The sequence below is a fragment of the Bufo bufo genome, chromosome 7 (assembly GCF_905171765.1).
Source record: "Bufo bufo chromosome 7, aBufBuf1.1, whole genome shotgun sequence".
Taxonomy (NCBI): Eukaryota; Metazoa; Chordata; class Amphibia; order Anura; family Bufonidae; genus Bufo; species Bufo bufo.
The window spans coordinates 144,893,227-144,912,268 of NC_053395.1; the positions used below are offsets into that span (position 1 = coordinate 144,893,227).

A 19,042-nucleotide genomic window follows, 5' to 3' on the forward strand; every position below is an offset into this window, starting at 1 on the left:
CAATGCGCTGGGGATTTCCATAGCAGTGAATGAATGATTGATTACATTTTTGTGAGATGTGTAGTTTGTCCTCCCTTACTTTTCTCTTTAACCCCTTCAGGACCCTGCCATTTTTCACCTTAACCCCTTAAGGATTCAGCCCTATTTCACCTTAAGGACTTGGCCATTCTTTGCAAATCTGACCAGTGTCACTTTAAGTGCTCATAACTTTAAAACACTTTGACTTATCCAGGCCATTCTGAGATTGTTTTTTCGTCACATATTGTACTTCATGACACTGGTAAAATGAAGTCCAAAAAATTATTATTTTTTGCATAAAACAATACCAAATTTACCCAAAATTTCGAAAAATTTGCAAATTTCAAAGTTTCAGTTTCTCTACTTCTGTATTACATAGTAATACCCCCAAAAATTGTGATGACTTTACATTCCCCATATGTCTACTTCATGTTTGAATTATTTTGGGAATGATATTTTATTTTTTGGGGATGTTACAAGGCTTAGAAGTTTAGAAGCAAATCTTGAAATTTTTCAGAAATTTACAAAAACCTAATTTTTAGGGACCACTACAGCTCTGAAGTCACTTTGCGAGGCTTACATAATAGAAACCGCCCAAAAATGACCCCATTCTATAAATTACACCCCTCAAGGTATTCAAAACTGATTTTACAAACTTTGTTAACCCTTTAGGTGTTGCACAAGAGTTATTGGCAAATGGGGATGAAATTTGAGAATTTCATTTTTTTGCCAAATTTTCCATTTTAACCCATTTTTTCCACTGACAAAGCAAGGGTTAACAGCCAAACAAGACTATCTTTATTGCCCTGACTCTGCCGTTTACAGAAACACCCCATATGTGGCCGTAAACTACTGTACGGCCACACAGCGGGGCGTAGAGTGAAAGGTGCGCCGTATGGTTTTTGGAAGCCAGATTTTGCTGGACTGGTTTTTTTGACACCATGTCCCATTTGAAGCCCCCTGATGCACCCCTAGAGCAGAAACTCCCTAAAAGTGACCCCATCTAAGAAACTACACCCCTCAAGGTATTCAAAACTGATTTTACAAACTTTGTTAACCCTTTAGGTGTTGCACAAGATTTAATGGAAAATAGAGATACAATTTCAAAATTTCACTTTTTTGGCAGATTTTCCATTTTAATATTCCAGTTACAAAGCAAGGGTTAACGGCCAAAAAAAACTTTATTTATGGCCCTAATTCTGTAGTTTACAGAAACACCCCATGGAAGCCAGATTTTGCTGGACTGGTTTTTTGACACCATGTCCCATTTGAAGCCCCCCTGATGCACCCCTAGAGTAGAAACTCCAAAAAAGTGACCCCATTTTAGAAACTACGGGATAGGGTGGCAGTTTTTTTGGTACTAGTTTAGGGTACATATGATTTTCGGTTGCTCTATATTACACTTTTTGCGAGGCAAGGTAACAAGAAATAGCTTTTTTGGCCCGTTTTTTTTTTTGTAATTTACAACATTCATCTGACAGGTTAGATCATGTGGTAATTTTATAGAGCATTTTTAAAACCCAAAAAATGTTTGTGTCTCCATAGTCTAAGAGCCATAGTTTTTTCAGTTTTTGGGCGATTATCTTAAGTAGGGTCTCATTTTTTGCGGGATGAGATGACTGTTTGATTGGCAATATTTTGGGGTGCATGTGACTATTTGATCGCTTGCTATTACACTTTTTGTGACGTAAGATGACAAAAAAATTTGCTTTTTTTTACACCGTTTTTATTTTTATTTTTTTACGGTGGTCATTTGAGGGGTTAGGTCATGTGATATTTTTATAGAGCCGGTCGATACGGACGCGGCGATACCTAATATGCATACTTTTATTTTTATTTATGTAAGTTTTACACAATGATTTCATTTTTGAAACAAAAAAAAATCATGTTTTAGTGTTTCCATAGTCTAAGAGCCATAGTTTTTTCAGTTTTTCGGCGATTATCTTGGGTAGGGTATGATTTTTGTGGGATGAGATGACGGTTTGATTGGTACTATTTTGGAGTACATGCAACTTTTTTGATCACTTTTAACACCTTTTTTGGGAAGTAAGGTGGGCAAAATTTCAATTTTCTCATAGTTTTTATTTTTTCTATTTTTATGGCGTTCACCGTGCGGGGAAAGTAACATGACCGTTTTATAGATCAGGTCGTTACGGACGCGGAAATACCTAATATGTGTAGTGTATTTTTTATTTTTTTTATTTTTATTCAGTGATAAATGTTTTTTTTTTTTTTTTTTTTTCTAAACTTTTTTTCACTTTTTTTTACATTTTTTTTGGACCCAGACCGACTTGAAGATCCAGTGGGTCTGATGTCTCAGAACACTATATAGGGTTCTGTACTGTATTTTACTTACACTGAACAGATCTATGCTTTTAGCATAGATCTGTTCAGCACCATGGACAGCAGGACGCCTAAGAAGGCGTCCTGTTGCCATGGGAACCTTCCCCGTCTGCCACAACTTTGCAGACGGGGAAGGGTGAGCACGGGGCTGTCGGGGGGCTCTCTCCCTCTCCATCGGGGGGCTGCAAAGGCCCTGACCGATGACAGATAACCTTTTCCATACCGCGGTCCATACGGACCGCGGTATGGAAAGGGTTAAACGGCTGACATCTGCACAGATGTCAGCCGTTTATACCAGGGTGTCGGCAATGTGCTGGCACCCTGGTATACCCACTAGAAGCCAACGATCATTCAAGGGGAGGCGGGCGGGGGATCGCCATGCAAATGATAGGAAAAAAATGGACGCAAATGACAATCTTGTGTGTCTTCGCGTTTTTTAGTGGTCCCATTGACTGACTTGAATGGGTCCGCGAACCGTTTTCCTTGAAAATAATAGGACAGGTTATATTTTTTTGACGGACTGGAACCACGGATCACCGACGCGGATGGCAAACGGTGCATTAGCCGAGTTTTCAACAGACTCATTGAAAATGAATGGGTCCGCAGAAAATCACGAAAAACGTTGCAACGGACACGGAATAAAACAACTGTTGTGTGCATGAGGCCTTATGTGGTGATAACTTTAAAACACTTTTACTTATCTAAGCCATTCTGAGATTGTTTTCTCGCTTGCTATTACACTTTTTGTGACGTAAGATGACAAAAAAATTGCTCTTTTTTTTTTACACCGTTTTTATTTTAATTTTTTTACGGTGGTCATTTGAGGGGTTAGGTCATGTGATATTTTTATAGAGCCGGTCGATACGGACGCGGCGATACCTAATATGCATGCTTTTATTTTTATTTATGTAAGTTTTACACAATGATTTCATTTTTGAAACAAAAATAATAGGACAGGTTATATTTTTTTGACGGACTGGAACCACGGATCACCGACGCGGATGGAAAGCGGTGCATTAGCCGAGTTTTCAACAGACTCATTGAAAATGAATGGGTCCGCAGAAAATCACGAAAAACGTTGCAACGGACACGGAATAAAACAACTGTTGTGTGCATGAGGCCTTATGTGGTAATAACTTTAAAACACTTTTACTTATCTAAGCCATTCTGAGATTGTTTTCTCGTCACATATTGTATTTCATGACGGGTAAATTTGAGTCAAAAGATCTCATTTTTATTTATAAAAAATACAAAGTTTACCAAAATTCAGAAAAAAATTGCAATTTTCAAAATTTCGATTTCTCTGCTTTTAAAACCTAGTAATACTTTCTAAAATAGTTATTACTTTACATTTCTGATATGTCTATTTCATGTTTGGATCATTTTGTAAATTACATTTTCTATTTCTGGGGACGTTAGAAGGCGTAGAAGTTTAGAAGCAAATCTTGAAACTTTTCAAAAAATTTCCAGAACCCACTTTTAAGGACCAGTTCAGGTCTGAAGTCACTTTGTGAGGCTTACATAATAGAAACCACCCATAAATGGCCCCATTTTAGAAACTACACCCCTCAAGGTATTCAAAACCGATTTTACAAACTTTGTTAAAGAGGACCTTTCACTAGTTTAAAAACTACCTATATCAGTTAGTTTTTAGTTTTTAAACTAGTGAAAGGTCCTCTTTAACCCTTTAGGTGTTCCACAAGAATTAAAGGATTTTATTCAATTTTTTCCAGTAACAAAGCAAGGTTTAACAGCCAAACAAAACTCTATATTTATTGCCCTGATTCTATAGTTTACAGAAACCCGGTACGGGCACACGGCAGGGCGCAGAAGGAAAGGAACGCCATATGGTTTTTGGAAGGCAGATTTTGCTAGACTGGTTTTTAGATGCCATGTCCCATTTGAAGCCCCCCTGAAACACCCCTAGAGTAGAAACTCCAAAAAAGTTACCCCATTTTGGAAACTACACCCCTCAAGGTATTCAAATCTAATGTTGCAAACTTTGTTAACCCTTTAGGTGGTCCACAAGAATTAAAGGAAAATATAGATGTTTTAGTGTCTCCATAGTCTGAGGTAGGGTATCATTATTGCGGGATGAGATGATGGTTTGATTGGCACTATTTTGGGCTGGATATGACTTTTTGATCGCTTGCTATTACACTTTTTGTGATGTAAGGTGACAAAAAACTAGATTTTTGTACTTGCCGTAAAATCTATTTCTCTTCCGTTCATTGGGGGACACAGGCTAGACCATAGGTATAGATGTTGCCGCTAGGAGGCGGACACTAAGCACAAAAAAAGTATAAGCTCCTCCCCTTGAGCTATACCCTTCCTACAAGGACTAAGCTAAATCTTTTAGTGCAAAAGCAGTAGAAGAAGCACAACAAAAACAGGAAAACCCAACTATGTACAAACCCAGAACCACACAGGCCCGAAAAGGCCCATCAACAAAAAATGGGTGGGAGCTCTGTCTCCCAGTGAACGGAAAAGAAATAGATTTTACGGTAAGTACAAAAATCTATTTTTCTCATCCGTATCATTGGGGGACACAGGCTTGACCATTAGATGTTACAGAGCAGTCCCCAAGGGTGAGCATAACAAAGAACCCTCCTGCCAATCAGAGAACCGCCGTCTGCAAAACTCTATGCCCCAGAGAAGATGTGCAAAAACTTGGAAAAGGTGTGCAAAGACGACCAGGATACCTGAAGGTCCGAAGCCCCGTGATGCACCGGAAGGGTGGGGCCCGGTCCTTTAACGTGGTACGCTTCCACAATGGCCATACGAATCCATCGGGAAATGGAAGTCTTTGTCGCTGCCAGCCCTCGTTTCGGCCCTTCTGCAATCATGAACAGGGAATCCGTCCACCGGAAGCACGCCATCTGTAACAGATAGACGCAAACGACCTGTACCAAATCGGGAGTGTGGAGCAACTTCTCCCAAGGATGAGACTGGTCTGGACAAAATGAACGGAGAATAATCTCCTCATTTAGATGGAATGCCGACACCACCTTTGGAAGGAAGGCCTGAACAGGACTAAGGACTACCTTATACTGATGGATGACCAGGAAAGGCGACCTACATAACAAAGCCGTGAGTTTCGAAACCCTACTGATGGAAGTGATGGCCACCAAAAATGCCACCTTGTAGGACAGGAAGCGAAGCGACACCTGCTGCAAAGGCTCAAGGGGTGAAGAGGATCCAACGGAGGACGGAAAGGGGGCGCCGCATGCGCCACCCCCTGCAGAAAAGTCCGAACCGCCGAGAGAGAATACAAATTCCGCTGAAAAATAATAGAGAGAGCTGAAACTTGCCCTTTGAGGGAGCTGAGAGCCAACCCCAAGTCCATGCCGGACTGCAGGAAAGTCAAGAGACGCGGCAAGGAGTACTGAACAGGAGACAGCTGATGTACTAAAGTAGGACTTCCAAGTCCAGTGGTAGATTTGGGAAGATGATGGCTTTCTGGCCCGAATCATGGTCTGGACCACTGCATCCGAGAAACCCCTATTCTTTATTACGGTGGCTTCAACAGCCATGCCGTTAAATGTAGCGACCCTAAATTTGGGTGGAAGATTGGTCCCTGCGACAGGAGGTCCTCCTGAAGAGGAAGACGCCAGGGTTCGTCGGCGAGAAGGGTGACTAGAGACGCGTGCCACACCCGGCGTGGCCAATCGGGGGCAACGAGAATGACGGGCAGTCTTTTGGACCTGATCTTCCAGAGGAGACTAGGATTGAGAGGAAGAGGCGGGAACACATAAGGAAGCGTGAACCGACTCCTGGGGTCCCTGGACTGTGCGACGAAGTTCTCGACCTTGTTGAAGTGGGAGGCCATGAGATCCATGTCCAGTCGACCCCCACCTCTCGCAGATGGCTCGAAATACCTGCGGGTGAAGAGCTCACTCGCCGTGATCGAGACGGATCCAGTTGTCGACACCAGGAATGTGAACTGCCGACAGTGCCGGAACATGTTTCTCCGCCCAGCTGAGAATCAGTGCCGTCTCCGCCATGACTGCCGGGCTCCAGGTGCCGCCCTGGTGATTGAGGTATGGCACCGCAGTGGAGTTATTGGACTAAACCTGAACCGATCGACCCAATGTTGCAGGGAGAGCTCCAGAACATTGATTGGAAGGGAGCGTTCTTCGTGTGACCATACTCCCTGAACAAAGAGATTCTCCAACACTCCCCCCTCCCCCAACCCCTGAGGCTTGCATCCGTTGTTAACAGTCCACCGGAGAGGAAGGAACGAGCGGCCCGATGTCAACATTAGAGAGACCAACCACCATCTGAGGGCCCGCCGGATTGGGGCAGAGATGCATGGGCCGATCCAGGGAGTCTGGGGAACTGTCCCAGCTGGACAGAATGGCTCGCTGAAGCGTTCTGGTATGGAACTGAGCATAGGGAGCTGCTTTGAAGGCAGAGACCATGTGACCCAGAGCCCGCATGCAGCAATGAATGGGAATAGGACATGGCCGCAACAAGGCAAGAATCTGAAGACTGAGAGCAAATAGCTTCTCCGGAGGCAAGAACACCTTGGCCTGAAATGTGTCGAGCACCATGCCCAGATAAGTAAGCCGCTGCGATGGATAAAGACAGGACTTCTGCCTGTTCAGGATCCAACCAAAGTGTTCCAGGGTGTCCAGAACTATGCTCAGGCTATCCGCTGTCACCTGGAATGATGGACCCTTCACCAGGATGTCGTCTAAGTAAGGGAACGCTACGATTCCCCTGGCATAGAGCAGGGCCATGACTGCCGCCTGAACCTTCGTAAAGACCCTGGGAGCCGTGGCCAGGCCGAACGGGAGGGCTACAAACTGGAAGTGAACTGGCCCTACTGCAAACAGGAGAAATCTCTGACGACTGACGCATATGGGCATGTGAAGATAAGCATCCTTGATGTCTATCGATGACAGGTTCTCCCCTGGTTCCATGGACACAATGGCCGATCTCAGGGACTCCATCCGGAAGCTGCGCACGCAAAGGAAACAGTTGAGCTCCTTGAGGTCCAGAACGGGATGGACTGTCTTCTCTTTTTTTGGGAATCACAAAGAGATTGGAATAAAACCACCGAAAACGGTTTTGCGCAGGAACCCCCTGCCGCAGCAGCATGTGAATTGCCTGAAAAAAGGAATTTGTGGCTAAGGGAGAGGCTGGAGATGACGACTGAAAATAATTGGACGGAGGGGAAGACTTCCAGCTTGTAGCCCTTCCTGCTTGTAGCCCCTGCAATGTCCTCCCTCAACAACGCTTCAGAGACGTGAGCCAGCCAGGCATGTCGAAACAAATGCAGCCAGCCTCCCACCGAACATGCAGAGTTCTTGGGGTTATAGGACTTGGAGCCCTGTTGACGGGGACGCCAGGAAGGGCAAGGCTTGAAGGAAGGTTTGCGCTTCTGATCCGTGGCCGACTTGTCGGATGCCCTCTTGGGGCTGGAAAAACTCTGAAAGGGGTGAAAAAAGGCTTCCGTTCTTTCAACCTATTAGACCGCCCCCTGTTCTGTGGTAAATGCGTGGTCTAACCACCTGTAGCGTCCAAAATGATCTCATCCAGACGCTTACCAAAAAGTCTGCTGCCGGTAAAGGGGAGGGGCCGTCTGCTTCCACTTGGAAGTATTATCTGCTGCTCAGCAGGAGAACCATAGGGTACGGCGGATAGCCACCAACAGGGCTGATGAGCGAGCCATAAGCCTGGCCGGGTCCAAATAGGCTTCACAAATATACGCACCCACACAGGAGAGCTGCAGGGCCATATCTGCTAGTTCCCCCGAGGGGACTCCTGAGTCGAGACCCTGACGTAAATTATTCGCCCACTCCCCTATAGCCTTGCTCACCCATGTAGAGGCAAAAACCGGCTGCAGTGCTGTGCCCACTGCCTCAAAGGAAGACTTTGCAAACGCTTCCAGTTTCTTATCCCTGATATCAGAGAAAGAAGCCCCATTTTCCATTGACAAGATAGTATGCTTAACTAAGCGGTAAACAAGCGGGTACACTATAGGTGAGGATGACCATTTCTTAGTCAAATCATCCGGAAATGAATAAAGGACGTTTAAGTGTCTTGGCAAAGCAAAACGTCTATCAGGAAAATTCCACTCCTTGGCAATAGAGAAATCAAACTCCTGGTGGTAGTGCGAGCGACGGGACCTTCTAAAGGAAATGCCCAAGCTGGCAGATGAAGGTGCAGGGTCCTCAACCTGCAACGTCTCCATAACCGCCGTAATAAGATCTGACCCTATCTCCTCAGAACATGCCTCTTCCACTGAGGACACGTCGGAGTGAGACTCTCTAGTAGGAGGAGAGGCCGAGGAAACGGGAGACGTAGACACCCTTTTGGGGTCCCGTTTTGCGGGACGGCCGCGATGGACATGAGTACCCTGATCCCCAGAGTCGGACCGGTCAGAGGACTGCCTTGCCGACAAACGCCCCAATATTTCCACAATGGCTTTGTTGGTATTGGAGACATCCTGTACCACCCTAGACAGGGAACGCCCCCACTCTGGTTCTACCATAGGTTGGGCAGCAGGGACCATTGGGTCCGGGGCCGAGCCACTTGATGGCGGAGCAGCACATGCAAAGCATAGGGAGTCTGACTGAGGGGATGGAAATTTTACGCGACACTATGAACAAGCAAAATGACGCACAGAAGGGACCACCTGCTTGGGGTCTGGGCTCGGACATACTGACAACTCGGCTGTCCGTAAGGAGGAAGAGGGGGAAGGTTAGACTCTGTAAGAAGGGAGAAACAGCTCTTACTCAGCCTGTGTCCCTGCACGCAGCCTGCCCCGATCAGCGTCCCGCCGCATGAGCCTTTAAAAATTGGAAGTGGGTGGAGCCAGCACTCCTCATACAGATCCTACCTTAGCTGCCGTTGTGGGAGCGTGAAGAACTGAAGCCCCAAACCCAAATTGACTCCATCCCTCTGTCCTCGCCCCTCTTTTCCTGCTCGCCAGGGGGAGAGAACCCTGCAAAATAAGGCTGCAAATAAGCCGGGGCCTCAATTTATAAGTGGCCCCGGCGGTGCTCCTTACAGATCCGACTCTCCAAGCATAAAAGGAGTTGGAAACTGACACCCCCTTGCGATGCCGAGCCGGGGACCAAGTCCTGGTCCAGGGAGGTCTGCCTCCTACAGACACTAAGCTAAAGCTGATTTAGCTTAGTCCCTGTAGGAAGGGTATAGCTGAAGGGGGAGGAGCTTACTTTTTTTTGTGCTTAGTGTTCGCCTCCTAGCAGCAACAGCTATACCCATGGTCAAGCCTTTGTCCCCCAATGATACGGATGAGAAAATGGCTTTTTTGACACCGTTTTTATTTTATCTTTTTTACGATGTTCACCTGAGGGGTTAGGTCATATTGTATTTTTATAGAGCAGGTTGTTACGGACGTGACGATATCGAATAGGTCTACTTTTTTAATTCTTTTACATTTAACACAATAAAAGCATTTTTTTTAAACAAAAAAAATCATGGTTTAGTGTCTGCATAGTCTGAGAGCCATAGTTTTTTTGTTTTTGGGCGATTGTCTTAGGTAGGGGCTCATTTTTTGCGGGCTGAGGTGACTATTAGATTGGTGCGATTTTGGGGGGCATACAGTATGCCTTTTTGATCGCTTGGTGTTTTTTTTTGTTTGTTTTTTTTTTAGTCAAAATATTAGTTCTCATCAACAAATGGATCTAGCTTTATTTATTGTTCAAATACATTCTTAAAGAGGACCTTTCACCGATCCTGACATTGTGAACTAAGTATCATGACATATACAGCGGCGCCCAGGGATCTCACTGCACTTACTATTATCCCTGGGCGCCGCTCCGTTCTCCCGTTATGTCCTCCGGTATGTTCGGGGACTTGGTTATAGTAGGTGGAGTCTGCCCTTGTTCTGCTGGGCGTCTCCTTCTCCTAGGCTGTAGTGCTGGCCAATCGCATCGCAGTGCTCACAGCCTGGGAGAAAAAACCTCCCAGGCTGTGAGCTCTGCGCTGCGATTGGCCAGCGCTACAGCCTAGGAGAAGGAGACGCCCAGCAGAACAAGGGCAGACTCCACCTACAATAACCAAGTCCCCTAAGTCTCCGCCTACTATAACCAAGTCCCCGAACATACCGGAGGACATAACTGGAGAACTGAGCGGCGCCCAGGGATAATGGTAAGTGCAGTGAGATCCCTGGGCGCCGCTGTATATGTCATGATACTTAGTTCACAATGTCAGGATAGGTGAAAGGTCCTCTTTAAAGGGGAAAAAAATATAATTTTTATATTGATTACGGTAATACTATGGTCCTCCCAAAGGGTTAAGGGGTTAAAAGCTGGATTTACATCTTAAGGTTTTCTGATGCTTTTTTTGGAGTCAAATCCAGAAGTGGATAAAAAAAAATAGCCAAAATAATATCTGTCCTTTTTTAGATTTACTCTCCCTTTATGATCCACACCTTATTTTGGCTTCAAAAACTGCATCAGAAAACATGACGTGGGAACTCAGCCTAGTAAGGGTACTTTCACACTTGCGTTTTTCTTTTCCGGCATAGAGTTCCTTCACAGGGGCTCTATACTGGAAAAGAACTGATCAGTTTTATCCCCATGCATTCTGAATGGAGAGTAATCCGTTCAGTTTGCATCAGGATGTCTTCAGTTCAGTCGTTTTGACTGATCAGGCAAAAGAGAAAACCGCAGAATGCTACGGTTTTATCTCCGGCGAAAAAAGCTGAAGACTTGCTTGAATGCCGGATCCGGCATTTTTTCCCATAGGAATGTATTAGTGCCAGATCCGGCATTCAGAATGCCGGATCCGTCCTTCCGGTATGCGCATGCGCAGACTGAAAAAAAGGTGAAAAAATAAATGCCGGATCCGTTTTTGCCGGATGACACCGGAAAGACGGATCCGGCATTTCAATGCATTTTTTCGACTGATCAGGCATTTTTTCGACTGATCAGGATCCTGATCAGTCTTACTAATGCCATCAGTTAGCATCCATTTTGCCTGATCCGGCAGGCAGTTCCGGCGACGGAACTGCTTGCCGGATCTCTCTGCCGCAAGTGTGAAAGTAGCCTTATGAGGTCAAGTTATGGTTTAATACTGCTCAAAAACTTCCTGGCTTTAAGACTGGTTTACACATTGCTTTTGTTTTGCTTTTTAACCACTTCCCATCTGGGCCATTTGCCCCCTTCCTGACCAGGCCAAATTTAGCAAAACTGACATATCTCACTTTATGTGGTAATAACTTTGGAACGCCTTTATTTATCCAAGTCATTCAGAGATTGTTTTCTCGTGACACATTGTACTTCATGATAATCATAAATTTGAGTCAAAATATTTCACCTTTATTTATGAAAAAATCCCAAATTTACCCAAAAATTTGAAAAATTAGCAATTTTCTAAATTTCAATTTCTCTGCTTTTAAAACAGAAAGTGATACCTCATAAAATATTTATTATTTAACATTCCCCATATGTCTACTTTATGTTGGCATCATTTTGGAAATGTCATTTTATTTTTTTAGGACGTTAGAAAGCTTAGAAGTTTAGAAGCAATTCTTCAAATTTATAAGAAAATTGCCAAAACCCACTTTTTAAGGACCAGTTCAGGTCTGAAGTCACTTTGTGGGGCCTACATAGTAGATACCCCCATAAATGACCCCATTGTAGAAACTACACCCCTCAAGGTATTCAAAACCGATTTTACAAACTTTGTTAACCCTTTAGGCGTTCCACAAGAATTAAAGGAAAATGGAGATCAAATTTTTAAATTTCACTTTTTTGGCAGATTTTCCATTTTAATCAATTTTTTTCTTTAACACATCGATGGTTAACAGCCAAACAAAACTCAATATTTATTACCCAGATTCTGCGGTTTACAGAAACACCCCACATGTGGTCATAAACTGCTGTATGGGCACACGGCAGGGCGCAGAAGAAAAGGAACTCCACATGGTTTTTAGATGCCATGTCCCATTTGAAGCCCCCTGATGCACACTTACAGTAGAAACTCCCAAGAAGTGACCCCATTTTGGAAACTAGGGGATAAGGTGCCAGTTTTATTAGTACTATTTTTGGGTACATATGATTTTTTGATCATTCATTATAACACTTTATGGGGCAAGGTGACCAAAAAATTGGTTGTTTTAGCACAGTTTCTATTTATTTATTTTTACAGCGTTCACCTGAGGGGTTCAGTCAAGTGACATTTTTATAGAGCAGATCGTTACGGACGTGGCGATACATAATATGTATACTTTTTCTCATTTATTAAAGTTTTACACAATAATAGCATTTTTGAAACAAAATTATGTTTTAATGTGTCCATGAGAGCTATATTTTTTTTTATTTTTTGAGAGATTTTCTTATGTAGGGGCTCATTTTTTGCGGGATGAGGTGACTGTTTTTTTGGTACTATTTTGTGGGACATACGCGTTTTTGATCACTTGGTGTTGCACTTTTTGTGATTCAAGGTGACAAAAATTGCTTGTTTTGACAGTTTTTTTTTTTTTTTTTTTTTTTTTTTTTTTTTACGGTGTTCATCCGAGGGGTTAGGTCATGTGATATTTTTATAGAGCTGCTTTTTACGGACGCGGCAATACCTAATATGTATACTTTTTTTTTATTTTTTTCTATTTTTAATTATTTTTTTCATTCCTTACTTGGGGACTTTTTTTTTTTACATGTGAAACTTTTATTTTATTTTTTTATTTTCAACCTTTTTATTTTTATTTTTTTTATTTTACACTTTTCGTCCCCCATAAGGTCATACAAGACCTCTGGGGGACATTTACTTCACTTTTTTTTTTTTTTTCACAGTTGATTTCTCCTGTAACTGGGGCTGACATAGTAGCCCCAGTTACAGGACAAATGCACCCCTATAGAGGCTGTACAGCAGCAATCCTGCGCTGTACAGCCTCAGAGCAGGGCTGATCGAGGTCTCTGAGGCTCTGAGACCTCACACAGCTCCTGCACACTCCGGTCACGGCGGTCACATGACCGCCGGGCCGGAACAGGAAGCGCACAGCGCTTCCTTCTCTGCAGACACAGCGCTCGGTGAGCGCTGTGTCTGCAGCGATCTAGAAGGCAGGGACACCTGGGCACTGTCCCTGCCTTGTCTTAGGGTTGCCCTGCTGTCACTGACAGCGGGCAACCCGATCAGCAGCTGCACGATTAGCGTGCAGCTGCTATTTCTTAAAGGACGTTTTAGAACGTGCTTTCAGAAATAGACGTCCACCCATAGGACGTTTATATCCTATGGGCGGACGTGAAGCGGTTAAAAAACACATGCAATTTTACCATGATTTATTTTTACAGGTCAAAAATGTTAAATCAGTGGGTGAAATTTCTCAAAACTGGTGCAAAGGATAAACTGGGTTAGTTGCCCATAGCAACCAGATTCCATCTTTTTATTTTTATTTTTATTTTTATCGCTTTTTTGGAACTATGATAGAATCAAGCTGATTGGTGTCCATGGACAACATTGAACAAAATATCACCGGTTAATAGTTGCATTAGAAATAGGCTTCTTAGTCCAAAAAAACAAATAGGAGAGAAAAGTTGATGTGGTCAAGCAGTAAACATACTTTTATACTCATTCATCAAAGACAAAGGGTCAAAGGGGTTGGCCAATAAAATTTTAAATTTGTCCTATGCCGCCTAATGCTTTAAAAAAAAAAAAAAATGGTACGAACCTCTTTCTCCCATGCTTTTCTCTGTCGTTCTGTGTGCCACACCTCCAGACATCCTTCTGCTTTTCATATACAAGACTGCAGCAGTGACATGCAGGTGTACAGCACAGGGCCGCTGCAGCCAATCACTGTCCTCAGTGATCTCCTGCCAGATACTGCTGAGGACAGTAATTGGCTGCAGTGGTCATGTGCTGTATACATTCACAGCTCTGTGACAGCTTTATATACAAACAGTGGGAGTAGGACCAGGCGTGCCAAGAATGGCACGGGAAACGGGTGAAATATATATATATATATATATATATATATATATATATATATATATATATATATATATATTTTTTTTTTTTAAGCATTAGGTGTCATGGGCCAGGCTTATAATTAACTTGGATGCCCCCTAAAAGTCTGGGACTACATGGCGATTTTGTCTGGGATACCTGTCGGGCAACCAAACATTACTGTGTAGCAGTGCAACTGCTGAACTGAATCAGGTCACAGCGCAACTTAAAAATTGCCAGATTGACCCCAGATTCAAAGCAGGGTTGTTGTTTTTTTGGGTGATTCTGGGGTCGTGGTTGCCGCAAGTTGCTCTGCGACGCCATTCAGTGTTTGCACTGCTACACAGTGATCCTTAGTTACATGGCTGGTGTTGTGGCCAAGATCACTGTGCAACCCGAACGGTGCAAATTAGAGGGACAAATGTACGGGCGATAATAACAATCTTAAACAGAAATGATAGCTGTCAGACAGTTCATATTCACATACAGATTGGATTCCCTCAGCATTAATTATTGTAGGAGCACCTGCCCTTCTAAATTCAACTGTATTGTTATTCCCAGTATGATGATACAGTGTCCTACTGTGGCGTAGTAGCAGTATTTTGTGCTGCACTGTGGTATTTGGTTCTGCCGAGTCAGTATTTTATGTAGCACTGTATTGTTTGGTTCTGCTGGGGTGGTATTTTGTGCCGCAATGTGGTACTTGGTTCTGCCGAGGCAGTATTTTTGGAAACGCCAACAATATGGGGCCACTTTTATTTTTTATTTTATTTTTTCCAGGGCCACATTAAGTAACTTGTACCCCCTGATAGCGAGCGGCTATATTGTAGACACATGCTTTATCTGTATTGACAGTATAGCAGGGTGCAATGAATGGGAGTTAATTGACAGCAGTTAATTTTTCAACTGTAATATATAAATATATAAATGAATTTAACTAATCAGCCATGACACATCTAAGGCTAGTTTCACACTAGCGGCAAGGAACTCCGGCAGGCTGTCCCAGCGGGTGAACAGCCTGTCGGATCCGTGCTGCCGCTAGTGCATGCGTGCCCCCGGACTACCGCTCCGGCCCCATTGACTATAACGGGGGCGGGCCAGAATTCCGACGACAGCATGGCAAACATGTCGAGAGGCGGCCGGAATATAGTCAATAGGGACGGAGCGGTAGTCCGGAGGCCCGCGCGCACTAGCGACAGCACGGATCAGACAGGCTGTTCACCCGTCGGAACAGCTTGCTGCTAGTGTGAAAGTACCCTAAAGCGGCTATCAAAATGGAGAATCTAGTTAGATAAAATGTGGTATGCTAGAAAAACAAGTAGAATAACAGCAGCCAGAGTTTGCCAATTCATTAACTGCAACCATTAATGCAAACGTAACAACAAGAAATGCAGCCATATTGGTTGTCGCTATTTTATCCATCTAGGGTTAAGTCAGGATCTGCTATAAAAATAGATCGGAGCAGCTCTGCCATATCCGCCATGGCTCCTGTAATAATGGATTGATTGCCAATATTTTTGGTGTATTATTATAAAGTAATTACATTAAGTAACAATAATGTTATAATGATCTAAACTGTACATGTTTCTTTATAGATTGGAGACCATGATGACAGATATCCAGTCAGAAGGGAAACAATGGGCTACTGTGTTATCATTGACTGTGTTGGGAATGACGCTGGTAAGTTTCTTCTTAATTATCTCCTTATTATAAGTCTAGGGCCGGACATGCCAAGAAGTTGCCACCTTTGCCAACAAAAAAATACTGGCATGGTGGGCATGGGTTAACACTGGGTGTTATTTGGCACCATTGGTATTATTTATTTATTTATTTTTTAAAATAAAATATTTTTTTCCGCTGTTGGGGACAGCCCTGTATTTTAACATTTATTAAGTCTCTATTTTAAAGTTGTCTCTCCTGGCTATTGAACCCACAACCTTCTGCATTGAAGGCAAAGACTCTAACCACTGAGCCATAAAGCTCAGTGCTAGCAAGTTAATGATTTTATGTAGTATTTTTTTCTATGTTTAATGTATTCACATATACAATGTATTGGAATGTAGCATAGTGAAAGTCTGATTTTCAGTCGCATGACAGGTGTTGCAGCTAAAAATACTATGTAGCCCCAGCCTTGATATGCAATTTTATAGCGTACTAGGGATTTTGAAATCAACAGCATGTCCTGATTTTTGCTAACAATTTCAAGGTTTGCATACAAGGAGAAAAACCAAACGCAATGCAACAACACTCTAACTTCTGCAATGGTTTATCATGCATTCACTCGAGAATTCTTGATTCAAAAAGATGCATAATGGGACTTTCTCGTACTTTTTTCCATTGGGGGACACAGACCATGGGTATAGCTTAGAGGTATTAGTAGGAGGGACACTATGCAAATATAAAAGAGCTCCTCCTCCTCGGGCTATACCCCCCGACTCCACCAGGAGGAACTCCAGTCTTTGCTTAGTGTCTGGTGAAGGAGGTTGACACTTTTTTGATTCTTCTCCCTTTTGTTATTTTTCTTCTAGATGGGGACACAGGTCGGCATGGCGCCTTCCTGGTCCCCAATGGAGTGCCCGCCGCCGTCTGTTGGATGTTGCCAGGCTGCCTCCATTATCCCTCCAAGAAGGCAAGTGGATCCGGGCTCGACCTGCAGCTCCGGCATCCCACCAGCTCCTGGGTCACCTGCTGCCACCCTCCGCCAGAGCACTGCACTCCTAGGCAAGGAGTCAGAAGTCTGAAGAGGTGCATCCCTGCTGGTCCTGGAGTCGAGGGAGAAGATCTGCAGGAGCAGATAAGTATGAAGCTGCATCCTCTGTGTCCTCCCCCCCTCCCTCCCTCCCTCTCTGCACTAAAGACTAGACCTATGGAGAGGCTGCTGTCCTTCTGGGTGTCATTGATTGTTCTGTCTGGGGCGCAAAGGTCTGGAGGCACTTAGCTGGGCAGGCGTCTCTTGACGCTCCTGTTCCTTACGGCTTGCTTTGGCAGCATATAATTTTCTATGAAGCGGCGCCGCTTTACTCTCTGCAAGCAGCGCACTTCCCCCTCCGGTCTCCGCTCTCTCTGGGCCTTACAACCCCCTTGCTGGGGATGCCATATCTTTGTTACTCCTCCGCCACTGCGAGGGCGCCATTTTATTCATCTTCTTTAAACAGAGAGCAGAGCGCGCGCTATTTTCGCGCTCCTATGACGCGAACGGGGGGCGTAATTGGCGCTCCGTCTCCTTTCTGCTGCTGCCGGGGGCGGAGCCTAATCGCGGCCGGGGGTGGAGTCTAATCGCGGCCGGGGCGGAGCCTAATCGGCACTCCGGCTCCTTCCTGCTGCTGAGAAGCTTCTCACACTGAACGGCTGCTCCCCCACTCCTCTCTGGGTTTGTGCTTGCGCTGTTGCCTGAGCGGTAGGATTTTTCATCACTTTTTGTGAGGGACCATCATGCCTAAGCCTAAGTCCGTTAAGGCCTCTTCTCAGACCCCAATAGGGTCCTGTATGGAGTGTCTGCTCCCACTTTCGGTCAGGTACCTGTGCCTCATGCCCTGCTCCTGGACAGAATCGCCCTTCTCCCCCTTCTCTTGCCCAGTCCAGTCCCCCCCCAGGTCCCTGCAGAGTCTGCGGCTCCCGCTTTGGCATCTGCCATGTCCAGCGCGGCCGCTGATTTGGCCCTGTTCGCCAAGGCAGCCATGTCTTTTATGGAACGTATGTCCGTTTCCAATCCTGCGGCGCCAACCACTCCGTCCCCTCACAGTGGTTCCCGCAGAGGACGCCTGACTACTAAGAGGCAGCATCCCTCCTCGGATGACTCCGTTTCTCCCCCTCGGGCTAGAAGTTTGCTCAGACTCCTCTCCCCCCATCCTAGGGAGGCTGCTGTCTTTCCAGTCCATGAGGAATTTTCCGCGGTCATATCCAGGGCATGGAACCGTCCTAATCAGAAGTTTTCCGCCACAAAGCGCATGGATACTCTCTATCCTTTCCCGGCGGACAGCGTGGAGAAGTGGTCTTCTCCCCCTAGGGTGGATCCCCCGGTAGCCAGGTTGGCCAAAAACACGGCACTCCCTGTCCTGGGCGGCTCCTCTCTGCAGGACGCTGTGGACAGGCGCCTAGATTCTCTGGCCAAAGGCAGGTCCCTGCGACCTGCCTTTGCCTCGGCATGGGTGGCCAGAGCTCTCTCAATGTGGCTTCAGCGCCATCACCAGGACCTGGCAGACCAAGGTGCATCTGCGGACACACTGGATTTGGTTCTCCAGATGTCTCAGGCCTCCAAATTCCTATGCGAGTGTCGGGATTCGAACCCGTGACCAGCCACATCCCAGGCGGTAGCCCTGCTCACTAGGCTACCGTCCTCTCTGGACATTCCTCCCTGAAGCCTATTAGTTAACCTCAGTCTTGCCAAGCCTTGCTCATTACCCTTGATTCCCCACACCTGGTACTTCCCTATATAAGTCCAGCCCCTTGCACTCCAGTTTGCTGATTATTGAGCTCCTGAGCCTTGATCAAGCTTCTCCTCATCTGCTGCTCTTGTTACTATTGAAAGTCCACTGCTGACCAGGAATTGCCTACCGACTACTCTTCTGCTTGTCCCTACCTACTGAACTGCTACCACCGTTGCCATCCGGATTGTCTGACTACGCTTACTGCCGCCTGCCCTGACCCACCGCCTGCCTACCGACTACGCCTCTGCCAGACTTCCTGCACCTACTACCTGCCTGCGGTCCTTGCCACTGGGCTCCACTCCTACCTCCAGCCAGCGGTCCTCTGACTCAGGTGA

At 45.1% G+C, this 19,042-nt stretch overlaps 1 protein-coding gene across 5 annotated transcripts in view; it reads left to right on the top strand.

The window, feature by feature from the left end:
- The window catches only part of CFLAR (CASP8 and FADD like apoptosis regulator), a 94,273-nt gene that overhangs the window by 63,330 nt on the left and 11,901 nt on the right, over positions 1-19,042 (top strand). For all 5 annotated transcript variants that reach the window (XM_040441834.1, XM_040441838.1, XM_040441837.1 and 2 more), the window contains exon 8: positions 15,876-15,960. In XM_040441834.1, the coding sequence (XP_040297768.1) occupies positions 15,876-15,960 (85 nt within the window). The remainder of the gene's footprint in view (positions 1-15,875; positions 15,961-19,042) is intronic.